The 19,755-nt window shown below is 38.2% G+C and overlaps 3 protein-coding genes across 9 annotated transcripts; all 3 read left to right on the forward strand.

Moving 5' to 3' along the window:
- The first annotated feature begins 114 nt into the window (after nt 1-114).
- LOC140764036 (uncharacterized) lies at nt 115-9,836 on the forward strand. The gene is made up of 12 exons (XM_073102476.1): nt 115-1,180; nt 2,047-2,136; nt 2,270-2,506; nt 3,274-3,495; nt 3,574-3,676; nt 6,683-6,838; nt 8,642-8,703; nt 8,784-8,863; nt 8,973-9,049; nt 9,122-9,162; nt 9,371-9,416; nt 9,508-9,836. The coding sequence occupies exons 1-12, from the start codon at nt 242-244 to the stop codon at nt 9,510-9,512; spliced, it is 2,058 nt and encodes a 685-aa protein (XP_072958577.1). The 5' UTR covers nt 115-241; the 3' UTR covers nt 9,513-9,836.
- Nucleotides 9,837-11,201: 1,365 nt separating this feature from the next.
- On the forward strand, nt 11,202-14,505 carry LOC140764039 (uncharacterized). 6 transcript variants are annotated; one of them, XM_073102484.1, is made up of 5 exons: nt 11,202-11,364; nt 11,545-11,600; nt 11,973-12,051; nt 12,136-12,566; nt 13,275-14,502. In XM_073102484.1, exons 4-5 carry the CDS (start codon nt 12,162-12,164, stop codon nt 13,959-13,961), a joined length of 1,092 nt encoding a protein of 363 aa, XP_072958585.1. In that variant the 5' UTR covers nt 11,202-11,364; nt 11,545-11,600; nt 11,973-12,051; nt 12,136-12,161; the 3' UTR covers nt 13,962-14,502. The 6 variants fall into 6 exon arrangements, with proteins under 6 accessions (XP_072958585.1, XP_072958586.1, XP_072958587.1 ...); XM_073102485.1 differs by having other exon boundaries at nt 11,202-11,600; nt 12,133-12,566; nt 13,275-14,505; XM_073102486.1 differs by lacking the exon at nt 11,545-11,600 and having other exon boundaries at nt 12,133-12,566; nt 13,275-14,505.
- On the forward strand, nt 13,489-19,102 carry LOC140764037 (protein RMD5 homolog). Of its 2 annotated transcripts, XM_073102479.1 has the most exons (3): nt 13,489-13,557; nt 14,044-14,097; nt 17,720-19,102. In XM_073102479.1, exons 2-3 carry the CDS (start codon nt 14,093-14,095, stop codon nt 18,918-18,920), a joined length of 1,206 nt encoding a protein of 401 aa, XP_072958580.1. In that variant the 5' UTR covers nt 13,489-13,557; nt 14,044-14,092; the 3' UTR covers nt 18,921-19,102. The 2 variants fall into 2 exon arrangements, with proteins under 2 accessions (XP_072958580.1, XP_072958578.1); XM_073102477.1 differs by lacking the exons at nt 13,489-13,557; nt 14,044-14,097 and adding an exon at nt 14,863-16,262.
- The last annotated feature ends 653 nt before the right edge of the window (nt 19,103-19,755 follow it).

Raw genomic sequence — 19,755 nt, forward strand, 5'->3', positions numbered from 1 at the left:
TTAACCAATCTTGGATATTACCAGTACCCGATCAGATCGTTTTTATTATTTATCCTGGCAAAAAGGAAAGATATCCCAGAATTGTAAAGCAATTTATTACTCCCCTTGTAATATTTATCCACAGTCGCAACTCGCAAATCGCAGCAACTGGTATACTACCGCCATTATAGTTCCTCTTTTCTTTCCTCCCCACCGAAACCCCTCCTTCCCTCCTCTGAACCCTAGCTGCCCATCGGCGAAGATGCCTCCGAGGAAGAAGGTCGTAAGAACCGTTCGAAAAACCCCAACTTCTAAATCCAAAGCCAAATCCCAATCCGAATCTCCACTCCCCGACCTTTCTCCTCCTGCTCCCGCGCCCGAAACCCCCACCCCCACCCCGAACCCTAACCCTAATCCCACCATCGATGCAACGGACACGCCAATCTCCTCCGAGACACCCACTTCCGAGCCCAGCACCACCGGTGCCGTCGCGGAAACCCCGGTGGCCATCCCCGACGCCCCTCCGGAGACCGCCGAGCCCCTACAACAAGCTGCCGCCTCTGACGCCGGATCTCAAGGGGCCGTTGGAGCTGCACCTTCCGAGTCCCCGGCCATGGCGCCGGCGCCGGAGGAACCCTTGGAGACTGCTGGGCCGACGGAACCCTCGGAACCGTCTGTGAAGACGACCACGAAGAGGATCAGGAAGGTTGTGAGGAAGAAAATTGTCAAGAAGTTAGTTCCAAAAGTGAAGAAGGTTGATGAAGTCCCGAAAGCATCGGACGTGCTATCACCTCCGGTTCCGGCACAAGAAACCCCAGTCGAGAAATCGGAACCGGAAAAGCTAGAGCAGCAACAGCAGGAGGAGGAGGATAAGGGGAATGATCAGAAGGACGAGAGCAAGGATGTAGCAATGGAGGAGGAGGAGGAGGAGGATAAGACTAATGAGGCAGAGGCTCCTGGAGATGAGGAAGCTAGGATATCAGAGCGGCAGAGGAGAAGGAAGACGGAGATATTCATAGGAGGTTTGGACAGAGACGCGAAGGAGGAGGATATTAGGAAAGTGTTTGCCAAAGTTGGAGAGATTGTGGAAATCCGAATGATGATGGAAGGACAGACGGGAAAGAACAAGGGGTATGCTTTCTTAAGGTACAAGGAGTCTGCGCAGGCCAAGAAGGCCGTGACCGAGTTTGCCAAAGTGGAGGTACTTCCTGATCCCATTGCCTACTTATTCCTCTTATCTCCTCATTTTGGAAAGCACTGGCGTCTTTTTATCTTCTGTGGATCCCTTAACTCCATTCGAATAAGGGTGAAAACACAAAACAAAACAAAAAAAAAACCAAAATTAAGTCCTCCTGAAGATTCTTAATCATGATTGTCACTTGTTCTTTTAAATATTCAAATGCATTTGGTTGCCATTGTTAGGTAGTGTGAATTTGCTGCAATAGTACTCTGTATGCGATGATTTTCTTGTTATTTTTATTTTGACCTATGTATAAAACTAGAACTATATTCCCATGATTGTTAAGAACCATCTTTTTTGAAAAATTACCCATGCTTTATTTTATTAAAAAAAAATTCTTTGCAGGATAAGCAAATTTAATTTTAAAAGGTACTTGAGAGAATTAAGTTCTAGTTACCCTACTTAATTTTTAAATTCATACATCTGCAAGGCAATCAATGTCGTAATCGACACTATTTTAAAAATGTGTCTTCAACTCACATGATGTTTAATATTTCCAATTTGTTGCCTTAATGTCTTTGTGTAGTCTTACTTTCTCTAACTTTGAAAGGTTTCTTTCTTTTTTGCTGAAGAAGTAATCAATTTCTTTCACTTCAAACTCTTTTGGTTGGCTTGCTAATCTTGCATAATGGGATAATCATCTAGAGCTCTCTCTCAGAGTTTTGCTTACGTACCTATGCACAATGCATTTTTCGCTCTTGTGCTGCATTCTGAAATGTTGCTTAGTCTTTTATTTGGTGTGATTGATTATATATTCTTTAATCCATTGATTTCATTGATAGAAAGTCATGATCCACACTAATTTTGTTTTGAAATGGGAATTTTAGATTTGTGGGAAGCTTTGTGGAGCTGCAACTCTCGAGGGAAATGATACCATATTTCTTGGAAACATTGACAAACAATGGACAAAAGAAGATGTGAGCACCATTTTATACATATCTAGCGGTTTATTGGTGGTAGTTTTGAATATGGAAGAGTTGGAATTTTTGTTCATTTCATTTTCATCTTTGGCTGATACAATTTCTGCCCTCTTTTTCAATTTTTGAGCAGGTAACAAAGTTATTGCAAGAAATTGGAATTGAGAAGATTGACACAGTCACTGTGATGGCCGATTCTAGTGCTGCTGGTTCCAACCGTGGGTTTGCATTTCTTGAACTAGAAACCAATAGAGATGCACAAATTGCATACAAGAAGCTTCAAAAGAAAGATGTTTTTGGTAAGGGGCGAAATGTTAAAGTTGCTTGGGCTGAACCTTTGAATGATCCAGATGAAGAAGAGATGCAGAAGGTCCTCTTTTTCTCTCAATGCCTTCCTACCTATGCACCAAATTACTTTGCCTTTTTTTTCGGTGAAGGATTACATGGTAGTAGATTATTGAGTCTGAAATATTGATATAAGAGGGGAATTTTTGGCTATGTTTGGAGAAATGGGAAAACCAAGACCATCTGATTGCTTATTTTTTTTCATGGGTTCTATGGTTGTTGATTGTCATTGGCAGCATTAGTTTCCATTGTTTGTGGAACAAAATAAAATTTGATACTAGGATATCTGGATATGACAATGTTATCATGGATTATGAGTTGAGATAGGAAGGCATTTAGATTTCATACAACAAACACCAAAAAGGATGGCAAATGATTCCACTTTGTGACCAAAGGTTGACTTTAGATGTCATAATCTCCAAGTTCCACATTATCATGTGGTTTTGAAGATCTTTAAAGAATGGTCACAAGCATTGGATGCGTATGCATTGTTGTTTACCTTATGTGTTTTATTGTCAAAGATGTTGAGGCAATATTGTTCTTTTGCTCAAACCTCATACAAAGTATACTACCCTTATTACTTGTATTCAATATTTAAAATTACATTCTTTCTTCCAACATCGGCTACGCAACTATGTGCTCCTTTGCATTTCTTCTCTCGTCAGATACCACCAAAATAAATTATACTCCTTTCCTGTAATTGCGGTTTTATGCAATAACTGTTCTTTTTAGCTTCTCCTTGTGGAATCTTCACCATATAAGTATGTTGATCCATCATTTGCCTCCATTTAGGTAAAATCAGTTTATGTTGAAGGTATACCATCCTCTTGGGATCAAGCTAAGGTGACAGAGTCCTTCAAAAAGTTTGGGATGATCGAGCGAGTTGTCCTTTCACGTGATATTCCATCTGCCAAAAGGAAGGATTTTGCATTTGTTAACTACACAACTCGAGAGGCTGCTTTATCTTGCATTGAATTGTTTGATAAGGAGGAAATAATTGAGAACGGTTCAAAGGTTGCTTCTTTGTTTATGGATGGTAAAATAATGTTAGTTGACACAATTGGTCACTCTTTTTAGTCTGATTTATCCCAGGTCAATATTAAAGTATCACTGGCTAAGCCTGTACGTAAGGTCAAGCAGAACAAAGGAGGGTACAAGTCGAGTAACTACGACAAAGAAAAACCCACAGTTCAACGTGAGTTTGAATTCCTATGGGCAAATTTGTGGATCTTTTTGATTTGGATAGCTTTGAAGCTTATTGTCTCTTTTCTTTTGATACTAATCTTGATATATAGAGTTCAGGACTGATTCTATTTTGTTTCGTTATGCCCTTGCATTCAGTTGCCATCTTGCAGACCTTTTATTTGAGAGTTCATCTGTAGGAGTGCTCTAATCACATAATTATAATGGTATGAAAACAAGTGCATATTGAGATATTCAATTTTCTCACAATCCTTTCAAAAATATCCTTCATGGCAACAACTTGGAAGGTTCTTCTAATGCCATCCTAGTCTTAAACTTTGTGCATCATCTTCTTATTATGCCAACAAATCGTAGCTCCTGCAAACTCCAGCATCAATTCTGTAGTAGAGATGATCTAGAATTCTTGTTGGCTTTATGTTAGGTCCTTTATTGGATTGCAATGCTAGTTTTTTTTTTTTTGTCTCTACTCAATATCTTTGACATGTAAGCATATTGTTAAATTTGAAATTCACATATCTTGTGTTTATTTGTTCTTATATTTTGTGAATATGCTTTGTACAGCTTACTTATGCAACAGGTTTTGTTGCATTTTGTGTCCTGGATGTTTAACATATTTAGCAGCAAGTATTTATGTTGCTGCTTATGATAGTTTTGCAGAAGTAATAACTTTTATATTTTTTTAATACTTGGACAGAATTTAAAACATTCTGTCTAGAAAGATGGATAAAGCACCTATGATTCCCTTTACAAAATTGCATATCTTTTCACATTAATGCATGTTAAGTGCTGGCATAATTTGGCACAGAAGGCTTCACATCTGGGCCCATATGGCACAGGTAGTTCTTTTTATCGTTGGTCATCCACTTCTCTATTATGTATTTATATTGACATTGTGTCTGATCTTCATTATGCAAGGGTGGATATAATCTTATAATATTTTTGGCTAAGGGTCTAGTTTTGGTTCCCATCTCATCTGATTTGCTCTTGTTTTGGCCTGCATGGCTTGAAACTAATTGTCATGGATGATCCTTACCTTAAAACAGCGGTCCCTCTCTCATGAGACCTTGGCTTAAAAGCTTCAGTTTTTTCATTGGTTTAGTAATGGATAAGATATCATGCTAATTTTGGCCCTTACGGCCTTACCTGACCCATAGCCTATAATTTAGTCTATAGCGCACTGGCTGTCCTGCAAAGTAGTAATGCAAGACGCATTGGTGCTCAGGGCTGACCGCTTTGGCGCCTAGCGGCCCACTTTTTTAGTAGACATGGGTTGGGTCGGCAGATACAGGTTGGATTTTGGCTAACTTAAAAATAAAAAATTGTAACCGATCACTTTTAATCTCCTCACTTGATCCTCCTATTCTGCCCTAAATCCATCTCTCTCGATCCTTCTCTCTCAAGTGGCGCAGCAGGAATGACAGCGGCAAGCCACAAGCAAGCTTTCTCCTATTTCTTCTCTTTTTTCTTATCTTCTTTCCTTTCACTCTCGGGCCGGCAAGCAATAGGGCCAGCAAGCAACGACACTGACAAGATCTTTCTCTTCTCTTCTTCCCTTTCTCTTTCTTCCCTGCTCGGCTGATCTCTCTAGTCTACAGTAATATTTCAATAATTAGTTTGCTAAATTTTTTTATTAATTATTTATAGTAATTTGTTCTGCAAAAGAAGAAAGAGATCACTATCATGACTGTCATGAATATTGGTTTATTAATATAATTATTTAATTCTTAATAATGTTAATCTGTCATTTATTAATGCTAATTTTCATACTTTCTGAAAATTTTGCTAATTGGTTTTCTAATTGATGTTAATCTATTGATATGATAATGTTGGTTGTATTATTTATTTTGAAGATTTGGTTGTTATTCTTGTAAGTTATGGAGGTGAATTGTGATTATATATACTACTATTAGTATTAAAATTATATATATTGATTTTTTATATATAAAAATGCTAAACCGTTTTGTCACCTGCTTTGTTGCTCGTCTAGGTGGTAGGTGGTGGGGTGATTGCCGGCCACTCGAGGCCTGCTTTCAAAATATTGAATTTTATTCACTATCTTAATTGAATAGTTTTTCTAACTTCTCTATTATTTTTTCTGAACCTTTTAATCTTTTCATTTTTTGGTCAATTTCTTGAGTTTTTGGTATATTACAAGATTATCAAAACTAGAACTCTGGAAAACAAGGTCACGATGGTCAAAACAGACAATATGTTTCGAGAACCAGAACCAAAACTGAAGCTTCAAATTTTGCTTTCTGATGTACTACACAGGCTTTCCCATGATTTTGAAAAAAAACTATAATCTCCTCCAACTCCTTCATAAACACTTGGTAACAAATTGATGGGAACATTTTCTTTAGCCGTGCCTTTAACTTTATCTATATTTGCTCATTTGTGGATTCTGCCTTAGATTTCAAACCTATCGAGTTCGGGTGTAAGAGGCAATACCTATGTTATATTAAGCTATATGTTGCATGTGCAACATAGTCCTTGCAGGTTTGCTTCTGTACAAAATAATTATGCCATAAACTTAGGAAACAAATTCGCTCTGCGTATATAAGAAACCACTTGTCTGAGTTTAAGACTTGCAATTTTGTTTCTGTACAACAAATTCATGCTCCATGTATGTCACCTACTTTGATAACAAGATACTCTAGCATCTTGCTCATCTGCACTGAAGGTCAGATCTACATCTTTCAGAGTTGGTCATCTTTGTGAAGTTGGATGAATGACAAATTGTTCAACCTACCTATTTTAGTAGCAAACAGGAAATTTATAGTTTATATTGAATCATTTTAATCTGTTTGCTTGTTTTCTTGCTGACTATTTACTGCAGTATTCTACTGTTGTAGAATTCAAATAGAACATGAATTGCAAGTTTGGAAAAATCATACTTGACATGATAATATTTTTTTTTGACATATGGTCTATTGTAGTTCGACTACATGATGAGATTCTTGTCTTATATTTTTTATATTTCGTTTTCACAATTTTTTAGGCCAAACAAATTCCAGTGCTTCTTTGACCAAAGGGATGTCTTCCAGAGGGGATCATCTTACTATGGGTGATAAGAGGTCCTCTACTACCCATGAGCTTCTCCATGTTTTGAGGGAACAGGCTACTTGGAAGCAGGGCCAGATTGGTTATGGTAGAGGTATGCTAAGAAGAGGCACATGGCATTCCCTTGTGCAGTATCTTTTTATTTTTCGTATTATGTAGCTTTTGGTGATACTACATCATCAGTTATTAAAAAAAGGTATAAACTATACGTCACTTGGTTCATCATCATCAGATAGTTATATTAAATATTTGTCTGTTCTGTATCTCTTAACTTAAGATAGTCATAATGGAAAGCTTGATAGTTGAAAAAAAAAATATCATATGTTTCAGAACTTGATGTTAGCTAAGTTCGTGCTCAGTTTTAGACTATGGAAAATTTTGGTATGGAGAAGTGCCTGTTATTATTTCAGGTAGGAATCTACCTTCTAATTGCAGTCTAGCTCTTGCAAGAAAGGATCACTTTCTGAAATTGTTCTAGATTTGGAAAGCTTTCAGTTTAAGTACGTTAACTTTGATATATAGGAGCTTCCCTCATATCTCTGACACAATAATTCAAACTGTTAGCATAATTTTATTATGTTGAGACTTAAGAATAGCTGATTGTTGTGAAACTCGGTAGATATTGTGTTATGTAGCTTATTCTTTTGTTATGCTTTAGTGGGAGTTTGATTGATTAGGCCATGACATCATGATCACAATTTACAAGGCATTACATGTTCCAGGGACCATACACAAATGGCAGAGATATCATTGTTTTTTATTATTGGTATCGGATAAGCAGTTTTGGCTGAGGATGAAAGATTTAATTACTTTATTTGATGATTACCTGGTCCCACAGAATGTTAGCTATGTTAGCCATGGCCAATTCATGAACCAATAAAGAACAGGAAAGGGAATAAAAGAGTGTCCAAAAAGTGTTTCGCATGAACAACTTTGAGCAGTACATTTACTGTAGACATGAACAATATGAATAATATCCTTCACTATGTTCTTTCCTTCATATTCTCTCACTCTCACTATTATACTCTGATTCCTCTTTGTTTCAGACTATTTCAAAGGCCTCTCTGCAAGCTTAACTTTGGATTTAGCAGAGATAAGGGCGAGGTAGTTTTCCAGTAAAGATGAGGGTAGTAGTAACTAGTAAGATCTGCTGAAATGGTGAAATCTACAGGAACATCGAGAAAAGATATGGCATAATATGGCTTTATCATGTCATAGTAAGACTTAATAACATTTTAGGGATGCAGGTATAACCAAGTGTATGGTGTTTACTGTAGATCTATGTTCAGAGGGATGATTTGATTTATGACCATGATCATAAACAAGATGAATTATAATAAAGGCTTTTAAAATTAAAGTTAAAATCTGACCTGAAAAAGTTAATAGCTGAAGTTGAAGGATCTATTTGACTTTTGGGCTTTTTCCTTCATTGAGATGAAAGTAAATATAGTCAGTAATTAGTCACCGCTTAGCAATAAAAAATTGGTTGATTGCATCACAAGAAAGCTTCTGATGATGTCAAAAAGGCAAAGCATTATCTTTCTTTCCTATGTTCCATTGTCTTGCATTTACCCGCCCTTCTTAATTCATGGATAAGGTGAAGATAATATTCTTTTTCCTTCTTATTAAGAAGGGTCACGATCCAACCAATTTAGTGTCATACTTTCACTTTCATGGGAAGGACTTGCAAACAGTGGAGTATTACCCTTTACATGGGATGAGAGTGCGCAATTCTTTTAAGAACTACTGGTGATTTTTATGCAAGCTTTATTTTCTGATGTTTCCAAGTACTTGAAGTGACATAGCTTTAGTTTTGGCTGAGACTTCAAGCAATATTATTAGCAGCTACTTTCTTTGTAGGCTGATTCATCTGTTGCTTTTATGTTTATGATGCCAGACCCTGCCGGTCAAGATTATGGACATAGCTTATCTGGAGGAAAGCGCCCCTTTTCTTCTTTGGTAATGCATGAACATCTCATAACTATCTGGTCCCTTGTGATTACCGTCTATCATCATCTTGATTGTACCTGATTCTACAGGGTGATGAGACAATGTATTCTGATATGAGAGGCTACCCTCATCCTCGTTTTGGGAGTAGTTATCCAATTGCTAGCTCAAGGTTTCCTTGCTTGCTAACTATAAAGCACCTTCTATGGTTATTTAGTAATGATACATTTCCTTATTTACTTGTGTGACCAATTTTTCCTCTTAACCTCGTTTTGTGCTAGCTATGGTGCACTTCCTCATGGCACAGCTGGATCTTCTTTGCCATATTACCAGGGCCCAGGTGTTGGATATTCAACTGGTATGTTTTGAAATTCTAATGTTGCAAATTATGTAACTGAGTGAGCTAATCGTATGTTTGTATGTATTCTAGGTAATTATCATGGAGCTGCTGAACACTCCAACAACTTTCAGGTAGTGTTGGCTTTGTAAATCAGATTTAGTTCTTTTGGTTGATTCTGTTCAATACAAACTGCAGAAATGAATGAGGATTCTTGATGTTGTTTCTTTCTTCTAATATGTTCTTTCATTTAGTAGCTACCTGTTCCAAAGCAGTCTGTGAGTCGAGTGTTTCCCTTTTTTGACTATTAATGTGACAAGGTTTTCTAATTTGTCTTTATAGATGAGGCAAGGAGCTCCTCCGTATGGTAACAGGCCATATCCCAGATGTAAGTTTTATTTTCTGCTGATTTATACTAGCTTACTGATCTTTATTCTCATTATTAATTTTCTTGCTTCTGATTATTCACTTGTGTGCAGATTGAATCAACTTCTGGAGCAATTTTCAACCGTTTGTCTTTGCGCTCGCATTCACCAGGCTATCGCCTTTCACAGCTTCAACTGTCCGCTCATCATGCGAGGGTTCTGTCTCAAATTGCCTGCTTCTATTATCCTTTGGATATCGTTAGCTGTATTTATAGGAGCAATGAAACTTTCTCTGGTTTATTACCTTTTAGAGTTTACTGCCTAACTGAAACCCATCCAACCATATCTCCATTACAATTCTGTACCTTCCTTCTCATCCTTCACTTCAGTAATGGGCATGTTAACCTTACTGAATTGATATATAAATAGTTCAAAGTTAGTTCTCCGCTTGTTCCTGTAATGCAGCTGCTCGCATTCATTGTTCCTGTAATGCAGCTGCTCGCGTTGTATCTGAAGTTACATCTGCACAGAGTGGGTCAGGTCATAATCCTGTAGTTGTCTGTTTAAACAGAGATTTAGCCCATCTCATCCCAAAAAGAATAGAAGGGGAGAGCTGTATGAATGATGTCGTAGCAGACGAGGATTTTGATGTGCTCGAAATTGCAGAGCAGCTGAATGTGGTCCAGATGAACAGGGCTGCGGACTTGTAGATCTTGACTTATTTATTTCTTTTGCATGAACATTCTCAGCGAGACAGCATATTTTGACTAGCATGGTTTTAGTACTAATGATCATTTCTGTATCACAAGAACCCTTGCTTTGTTGTCCAGCCTATTCAGTTCTAGGCAGTAACTTTGCTCAGGTAGATTTTCCTTTGATCGTCAATTCATTGATGAATTTGGTGTGAAACCATTCTATTTTTAGATCTTTAAGCCATCAGAATGATATTAACTGAATGGTGGTTGAAGAGAAATATGTTCAAATATGTTGCTCAAATAGGCTTTTGTAGGACATGGTTAGAGAAGTTGCTCGCTGGGTTCTTTTCCTCGTTAAAGATTGCATCATCGTTGATTGTTTTATTTTATTTCCGAGAGAAGTGGCAACTTATTATCGTTGATGTTTTATTTTATTTCCAAGAGAAGTGGCAACTTATTATCGTTGATGGTTATTGCAATCTTCAATTTACTTTATTTGCCTTGGATCTAGATCGTATGTCAGTGGGCATAAGACGTGCAAAGTTCAGCTATCTCCTCTCATTTTTCCCTTTTGTTCCTCTGAGAGAGAGAGAGAGAGAGCTGGCTCTTTTTTTCTCTCTCTTTTCGAGGATTACTGAAAACTTGTGTAGTGTTGCAACTGAACCATGAAGAATTTTCGTAGATTTAGCAATTAACAAGAGCAGTAATCTTTCGAATGCAATCCATCATTCAGAAGCAGTGCAGAAGATAACGTGTGATGTCTAATGTGATAGGTGTGGTGTCTATTGAGTGATCACTCCGAATAGTAAAATTGTTACAGTCCACTATTTTAACCCAAAACCTATCGAGTTTTGGATAGGGATAGATTGCCATTCGAGCTGATGTCATAATGTTATCCGTTGCAAACCTTTGACCCCACTATCTAATCAAGAAGGCGGGGGATTTATCAGGGTAAAAATCACGTACTTCATAGTTATTGTTAATTATTTATATTGCTCAAATTTTGGGGGGGGGGGGGGGGGGGGGAGGAAGTTAGTTTCGTTATCTTCTAGGCTGGAAGCTAATTATCATTCTATTTTATTTTCTCCACCTTGAGCTTTTTATTTAGGAGGAAGTTAGTTTCGTTATCTTCTAGGCTGGAAGCTAATTATCATTCTATTTTATTTTCTCCACCTTGAGCTTTTTATTTATTACCAGGAACAGCCCACCCGACGCCGATTGGTTAAGTCTCCTATGGGTTTCTCGAAATCGCCATCATTTGTTTTTTGGTCTTCAGGTGATAGATGAAGCTGCTTAAAATTCCCGATCCTTTGTTGTTGGTTTTCTTTTTTAATTTCTGAAATCGAGTTGCTCTTCTTAGTTTTCGGTTTGAAATATGAGATGGGTAATTTTAGTTTGGTGGGAATTTTCTTCCCGTGGGTGATTTTTAATGAAATTTGATGGGTTTATGCTTTAGGAGAGACCCTGGAGAGGTTATACTTGATGTTGCTTCTTTTTGGGAACAAGAATTTGGTCAGTTTGAGTTCTCTTCATCCTCCTCTCTACTTGGAATTGGTTTATGTAACTTGTACAAATAACTCGGTTGTATGGAAGAATCTTCTCCCTTTGATTTGTTAGTTGATGTGCACTTGAGCAGTATTGCAGCAATTGGTCTAAATGTATCGAAGTTTACCTCTTCCTGTTGTCTCATCTTTTGGTTCTTCAATTGTTCTTCTTTTAGATCGTTTTGTTCATTTTCTTAAAAGAGACTTTGCCTTTGTCAAACTAGATGAACATCCAACATTGTCCTTATTGCTGTACATGTGATGGATTTTATTCCCATTTTTATTTTTACTAGAATTTAAATAACAGGATTGCTGATATTGTGCACACACTTCTTATCAGGATATTAGGGTTCCAGTTCTCTCGCAAATTAGAGAGTTAAAGTAGTTTCATCCTAAAGAAGGTGGTAAGATGGTTGCAGGTAATTGATGCCTCCAACCATTCCTTTCTTTCCCCCAATCTATTGCTAGCCTAATTGTTTATCCCTGTCTATTTAATCTAGCAGGGCTGGACTTTTAGAACATCGCGAGGATGAAATTGAAGGAAGGGAGGCGGGTGGAAGTTTTTCGAAGAGATGAGGATCCATATGGCTCTTGGTTCCCTGCAACAGTAGTATTATCAGCACACAGATGTAAATTCACTGTCAGGTATGAGCTACTTTTGACTGCTGAAGGAGATCCTCTAGTAGAAAAGGTGCACAAGGAAGATGTTAGGCCTCATCCACCATGTGAGCAAAGAAAGAAGAGATGGATTTGCGATGACATCGCCGAGGTGTTTGATATTTGCTCATGGAGGACCGGCAAGATTGTGAAGGTCCTAAGGAACCACTGTTTTGTCATCAAACTCTTTGGCTCAATCCAACTTAAAGCATTTCATATATCTGGATTAAGGGAACGGAAGGTTTGGCTTAATGATCAGTGGGTCGGGATTGAGAAGGTACATAACCAATCCTTAGAATCTAAATATTGTTTGTCCATTAGTTTAAGTTTTGGCCGATTTACTTATTCATGCTTGATTGGCTGCTTTCCTACTTTGGGATCGTTAATGACTTCTTATGCTTCAATAACTAATTTACATGGTATTATACTATTATGCATGGCTTTGAAGATCCCTATGGCATACATTATATATTTTAGAATGATTTTTTTTTTCAGGAATTGTGGTTCATATCTCACTATTTGATTTCTGTATAACATGAGATGGTTTGCTTGCATAGTTGCATTTTCCGTTGTTATAGTTCAAAATATGTTATCAACACAAACATAATTCAGGCATCAAATAATTGCTTAGATTCTTATACAAGTTTTCTAAGATTGGCTGGTAGCTCCATAATTATAGTTCTGTGCATCTTCTTTTTCTTTTTGGTAATGGTCATATCTAAAAGATAATTCTTACTTATGTTTAACTTCTTCTAGTCACCTATTCATTGGCCAGGCGACTTTGCAAGTTAGCAGTTAGTCTAATTGAAAAGAATGTGACCATGGTTCTCATAATTATTCACCATAATATGAGACATAGTAGTATCATTTGATTCAAGAAGATTGTGCTGGTAGGCACTTCTCTTTTCATTGCCTTAATTGTTAATCTTGCAGGCAAATAAAGTTTCTCTGTAGGTACTTTTTTAACTACATCCCTGCTTTTCAGGTCAATGGAAAGAAGCAACATGACAATCACACTTCTCCTATTTCTGAAAGTACTGCAGTAAGTTTAGGGTGTGGAGCAGCACATATGGGCACATATGAAGAAGCATGCACTGATCAAAGATGGGAAAAGGATCATGTCGGCCAAATTACTCATGCGAAAAAATCAAAGAATTGTTTCACCGATTATAGCTTGTTACCTGATTATTTGGTTAGCAAAGCAAGCAAGAGAAGGAAACTTTCTGAAGATATGCTGCCCGAAAATTGTTTTCCTAGATTCAGTATCGGTAAGAACAACTCTAGCAATGAAGTTATGCATTCATCTTTCATACCCTTGAATGCTATCAAAGAGAGTGAATGCTCTGTTGCTAGTTGCAGCGGAAGCAACTTCCATGAATATACCAATAAGGATAGAGAGAAATCTATTGGAATTGCCATTTATTTCTCCGATGATGCCATGTCAGCATGTCCATATAAATCTGAGAACAAAGGCCAGAGTCATTCCGAAGACGAAGTAGCCTCAAACATCCATCTCTTAGAGCTACAAGCATATCAATCTACTGTGCAAGCTTTCTACGCTTTGGGTCCCTTAAGTTGGGAGCAGGAGTCGCTTCTCACAAATCTTCGTTTATCTCTTAATATTTCGAACGAAGAGCATTTACTTCAGCTGAGGCACCTTTTATCTGCTTAAATTTGTTTGCAGTCAGTTAAATTTAGAATGCAGTCCTAACCATCTTAGGGAATCATCTCATGTTTTCTGTAAATTATTTCAGCTGTAGTTGAATCACAACTGTTCATGATCATCTCTGAGGTGCCGGCATTATGCTGTAAGTATTTGTTATATGAATATATGTAGAGGTATATTTTTTTTTCTGTTCTCTTTCAGATCTTGCTTTAACTGAATTTAAACACTGACGTTACTGTTTCTACAGCAATAATTTCCCAGTGATCTTTTTTTTTCCCCTAGCTAAAACCATGTCATAAGTTGCTCGGACCAACCTTCTCCTCCTCTTGTTCTTGCATTCTCAAGAGTGAAATTCTGAAATTTTCAAGTGTCTGTTATACATTAGTTTCACTTTGTTGTATGGTTCTAGTGAAACATTGTGTTGACGTGAATATGCTATTTTGATAGATTATCCATCTAATTATCATCTAAGGTCAATATTTTGTTATTAGTCTTTTGCATGCAAGAATTCTCGTAGAAAAATAGATCATTAACTCATAAGTGTATGCATATCTTCTATTTTTTCTAAAAAAAAAACTCCTTATATTTTTTGCTTCTTCCAATGTAAAACTAGAGTTATTTCTTAATCTTCAATAGAATTTTAGAATAACTTTTTCTATTATAGAATAACTACTAAGCATTGTTGTAACCTAATTCTATATTACAAACACTATTTATTAAAATTATATCTTATATCATGCATTAACTTAATTACTAATTTATCTATAATATCTATCTCTTTAGCCTATATTATATGAAATCAAAGGATATTTATGTTAATTTCATAAAAGCTAAAATATTTTTTATTTTTTTATTTACTTTATATTACATCGAAAGTAATTCTTATACAATTATTCTAAAATACAAGTAAATATAAGAATTATTATTGCTTGAATAAAGACCTTATTTTAAAATTAATGGAGAGAAATGTTTATTTTAAAATTGACATTATTCTTAAAGTAAACGAGGCTCAATACAATTGCCACCCTTTCCCTAACTTTTGAGAGTTTTTATCTCTGCAAGTAACTTTCTTATCGCCCCACCCCTCTATCCCATGGCTTCGATGTTGAGTTTTTGTGTTCTTAGTAGTGGGGCAAACCAATTGCCACGCTTTCCCTAACTTCAACCTCCATTTTTTTTTTCTTCCGCCTTCATGAGTCCCTTCCTTCTCTCAACAGAGCTGCCTCTACTGCCCTCTTCTTTCCTCCTTGTTGACGGGCTCATCAACAAAGTTTGTGCTTTCATTTGGCCCGCTTAGCCTTTGAGCTTGATTCCCAATCTTCAAGTTGTCTCTTTGATATGAAAAGATCTTGATCTCACCCCTTTCTCCTTTTATCACCACCTTGTGCCACTCCGTCGCCCCTTGTGTTGCCTTTTAGCACTCTCCTCCCCTTTGGATTTCCTTTTCAAGCTAAGACTTTTTGAGGGCATTGGACTGTCTTTCGTTCCTGGGTTATTTTGGAACCATTGTCGCCTCCCTTGTCCATCCCTCTTGTACCTCTACCAACTACTACCTTGGTTACTTATTGTGCCGCTCCGCCCTTCTCCTTCCTTGCTTGCTTTTCCTATGCACAATTGTAGCATGTTCTTGTCAATGCCATGATCTAATGGCTCCTCCTTCCTTATCGTCTTAGTTGCCTCTAAATAGCGTCACTTTTACCTCTTCTCATTTGCCCAACCCCCAAGCACCAAACCATGACCGATTTTTGTGGGATCTTATTTTAGTTATTTTTGCTTAGCCCCGGCTAACAAGGATTAGTGTGTTGTAACATTTTTCTTTTCCTTTTCTAACGTGGGTTGGTGATCTTTGATCCACCTATCTTTACGGATTTACAAGGTTGTGTTAAACTACGGGATTGATGTAACCCACAAACTGATTCAAGATAGTCTGCTCATATGAATACGTAGGTTGTGGCAAAGAGTCATCGTTCTATCTCGCTCTGCGATTTTTTCTTAAAAAACTCGCTAACAAAAAAATCCTTTCCAAAAGAGATTGTTTTAATGACTTGATTGGATAATCTCCCAAGGCAAATCTTATCATTACACCAAATGACACCTTAAGTAGCTCCTTTAATCCTAAATTAATCTTTTTGCTATTTTATTTCAGAAAAGAAAAATGTATCAAAAATTTCAACCTATAGTCGCTATAAGTCGGGGTTGCTGTGTATTCTTTTATTCCATTCTTCTCCTCCTCCCTCCGTCGTCTATATTTACCACCTCGCTTGCCGCCATTTCAACAACTCCTGCGATTCACTTTCCCCGACGAAGGTACTCCTCCTCCTTCTCATTCCCCTCCTCCTCTCTATATGCATTCGGCAACTGCGTCGTCTTCATACTCGTTCCCCTACCAAACCCTAACCCTAATTTCTCGATCCTCTACTGATCTCTTTCCGTGCATATGGGGCGTTCGTGTAGCCTTCGCCGTCCTCTATAAACAAATCCATTGACGTCCTAGGGTTTTATAATTGCTCCGATTATTTATTTATTTCTACAAATTTCGTAGAGTATTTGTTGATAGGGACGTGACCGGTTCGTGGTATAAGATGAAACATAGATTTGTTGGATTCCCAATGGATCCGTGATTCTAGTTAAATAGATTAATTGCATTTTTTTATATAGTCAAATCCATCTAAAGTTCCATATGCTGTACTTGAAATCGTGCTCCTTTTTATTTTAATAAGAACTTGGAATTGTGCTCTTAATAGACACTAATATGTCCATGAACTTATTTCAAATCTTTTGCTTTAGTCGCGTTCTATTTTTCCTCTTTTTGACCTATTCTCCAACTGTTAGTACTTTTCATGTTACTGGTCACAGAATAGCTTATAATTTATAATACGGTACGATTACTCAGTACTGCCTGGTTACTTTTTTCTTAGAGCTTAGAGATTTTGAAATCATATTTGCATCTGGACTGTTCTATTAGTTGATTTTGTTATTGTTTATAGCCAACCATTAGCTGATAATCTATAGCGTTTTCCCCCAGTTTTGTTACCTCTGAATTCAGGTAACAAAACTGTTTCATAACTTAGCTTGTCTTTTACATTTCTTGTAGACTGAAATTTGTACCGCTAAAGTGCATGTTGATGGCTTGATGCCGACACACAATACCTTACTACATGAATATCTTAAAATGTTTAGCACTATGTGGCCAATAATTTGTAGTCATACAATCATGGGTGTTTTACTTGATTATATTCACTCAAGTACTTTTGAAGCCAACGGTCATAGTTGTTGCCTTCATATACCCTTGGGCTGATTCTCACCAGTAGTACATAACTACATCGTGCAAACATGTTGCATATTCCTCTTCTTTGACCTTTCAGATGGCTGCGCTTTCTTTAAGTTGTCCGGTGGTAGTTAGAAACTTAGATTTAGCTTCATTATATCAGAGCTATATTCTCATTTGTGGCAGGCAATGTGATTACATAAAGTTGTTTGTGATATCAGTAGGATTGGAAATAAGCTTGTCAGACCTGGGTATATTTGTATTGGTCCAAAATCATAAATGAATGTTCACATTTGGGTTTGGAATTTGATCTTGTCCTCAAGTTTCTCAGTTGAAAGATATGATAGACCAATTGTGTGATCTAGAGGGAGGACCTTCCTGGTTCTGGTACTTCTGAATTTCATATCTCTGCCAAGTGGCTGTCGTAGTCTGTTTTTTATGCTGATGTATTCTTCAACAGTTATTGTGAGGGCTACCCTAAATGCTTACTTCACAGGTCTGGCTTGAAAGCTGCGCAACCAGATTTCTCTCAGTTAATGGAGCTCGATACAATCAAAGATGGATTTGAACGCATTGCCAAGAGACAAAAGCTATCATCCACTAAAACTCAAGAGGTCATCAACCAGATTGAGAAAGAGGTTGATCAGGCAATTGTGAAGATGCACACAATCAGTAGTGATGCTTCTGAAAGCCCTGACCATACATTCATTCTCCAAGAGCTGAGGACTAGGTTGAATGATATGGCTCCAGTGAATCAACTTCAAGGCTGTCAGAAGGAACTGATCGTTGCACTGACCAAGTATGTCAAGCTCCTCGAGAAGTGCTTTAATCAAGATATATCCAAGGCATATAAAAGTATGGATTTTGGCATCCATATAGTAAATGAAATTATTGCCAGTCATTTCTATCGCGATGGCCTGTTTGATCTTGGAGATTGCTTCTTACATGAGTCTTGTGAAACTGATGATTCATCTTTAAAAGTCCAGTTCCAAGAGATGCACCGAGTACTCCATGCAATGAAGGCTAGGAACCTTGAGCCTGCTCTCAGTTGGGTTGCCAAGAACAGTGAACAGATACTGCAAAATGGTTCTGGCCTTGAGTTGAAGCTTCACCAACTGCAGTTCATGGAGATCCTTAAGCAAGGAGGCCGAGATGAGGCTCTAAAGTATGCAAGAGTGCACTTGTCTCCATTTGCCTCTGTGCACAAGGCCAAGATCCAGAAGCTAATGGCATGTCTCCTATGGGCCGGCCGGCTTGATCAGTCCCCATACACCGAGCTCATGGCCAATCCACACTGGGAAAAGCTGGCGGACGAGGTCACTCGGCAGTTCTGCAGCCTTCTTGGCCAGTCCTATAAGAGTCCACTAGGGGTGGTGATTGCCGCGGGTATTCAAGGACTTCCAACGCTGCTGAAGCTGACGACAGTGATGACTGCTAAGAATCAGGAGTGGCAATCCATGAAGCAACTCCCTGTTCCTGTGGACCTGGGAAGGGAGTTCCAATTCCATTCCGTCTTTGTTTGCCCTGTGCTAAGGGAGCAAGGGGGTAATGAGAACCCACCAATGCTGATGCCTTGTGGGCATGTGCTATCCAAGCAGTCCATTCTGAAGCTGTCAAAGAGCAGCACACGGCCGTTCAAGTGCCCTTATTGCCCATTGGATTCAGTGGTGTCACAGTGCAGGCAACTTCATTTCTAATTCTTTTTTTTTTTTTTCTTGGGCTTGATTTGGAGAGGGGTATGCTCCAATCAGTGGAGTTGTAGTGTTATAATTTTCATAATACTTTGTTGAACGTTACTTTCAACTTCTTGCTCGGAAATCTCAACTGTTATTTTGTCGAGACTTTCCAAAGGTCATATGAATCTATAAAAGATACTAGATTACTAAATGTGGAAGTATCGATTTTAGTCCATTCATTATATTGAGTGAGTGCTACTACTATCTAGACTTGGATTCGTTATTCCTCCCTCTTACCACGTGGAGACACGGGTTTCTTCTCTTCCTGCCACCTTTCAGTTCACTCCACACGTAGGCACCTCAACCTGTCTTCTTTCTCAGTTACATCTATTCGAGTTTAGATTCCACTCATCGTCTTACAATCATATCTCTAGCGAACGAGATCTTGTAGCGAAGGAAAAGAACCATGTCAGCCAACCTCCTGAAGCACTCTGCCTATAGCTACGTCACATCAAAATATATCCTACGTTCTCCACCTCTACGTCTCCATCTTCTAGCTACTGATGAAGGCCAGGCGTCTCGCAATACGCCGCCGGACATGCCGGCAAACACTCGCCACGACCGTGATGCTCTTCCAGAAAATCCGGCTAGGAAGATAGACCCACCACCAGAGTTTGCCCCCCGGACGGAGGACTCACCGCCGCTGCAGACGCCGTCTGTCCGTGGGTCTGACTTCCCGGGACTGCCGATGCCATCGCCGCCCGAGCCGGAGATCAAGTCGACAGAGGACGTTTACGATGGTATGCCAGAAGTTAGCCCTCCGCCGGACATAACACCGCCTCCGGTGGGGCCGGAC

This window comes from Typha angustifolia, chromosome 7 (assembly GCF_048772165.1).
Source record: "Typha angustifolia cultivar Huaian chromosome 7, ASM4877216v1, whole genome shotgun sequence".
Classification (NCBI taxonomy): domain Eukaryota; kingdom Viridiplantae; phylum Streptophyta; class Magnoliopsida; order Poales; family Typhaceae; genus Typha; species Typha angustifolia.

What these genes read in the sequence shown, in the direction of transcription:
- LOC140764036 (XM_073102476.1), top strand. Translation starts at nt 242, where the DNA reads ATGCCTCCGAGGAAGAAGGTCGTAAGAACCGTTCGAAAAACCCCAACT. An exon ending in ATGAAGAAGAGATGCAGAAG is followed by an intron (nt 2,507 to 3,273) that starts GTCCTCTTTTTC and finishes GCCTCCATTTAG; the next exon opens with GTAAAATCAGTTTATGTTGA. An exon ending in AGAAAAACCCACAGTTCAAC is followed by an intron (nt 3,677 to 6,682) that starts GTGAGTTTGAAT and finishes ACAATTTTTTAG; the next exon opens with GCCAAACAAATTCCAGTGCT.
- LOC140764039 (XM_073102485.1), top strand. Translation starts at nt 12,162, where the DNA reads ATGAAATTGAAGGAAGGGAGGCGGGTGGAAGTTTTTCGAAGAGATGAG. An exon ending in AGTGGGTCGGGATTGAGAAG is followed by an intron (nt 12,567 to 13,274) that starts GTACATAACCAA and finishes CCTGCTTTTCAG; the next exon opens with GTCAATGGAAAGAAGCAACA.
- LOC140764037 (XM_073102477.1), top strand. Translation starts at nt 16,111, where the DNA reads ATGTATCAAAAATTTCAACCTATAGTCGCTATAAGTCGGGGTTGCTGT. An exon ending in ATTCACTTTCCCCGACGAAG is followed by an intron (nt 16,263 to 17,719) that starts GTACTCCTCCTC and finishes CTTACTTCACAG; the next exon opens with GTCTGGCTTGAAAGCTGCGC.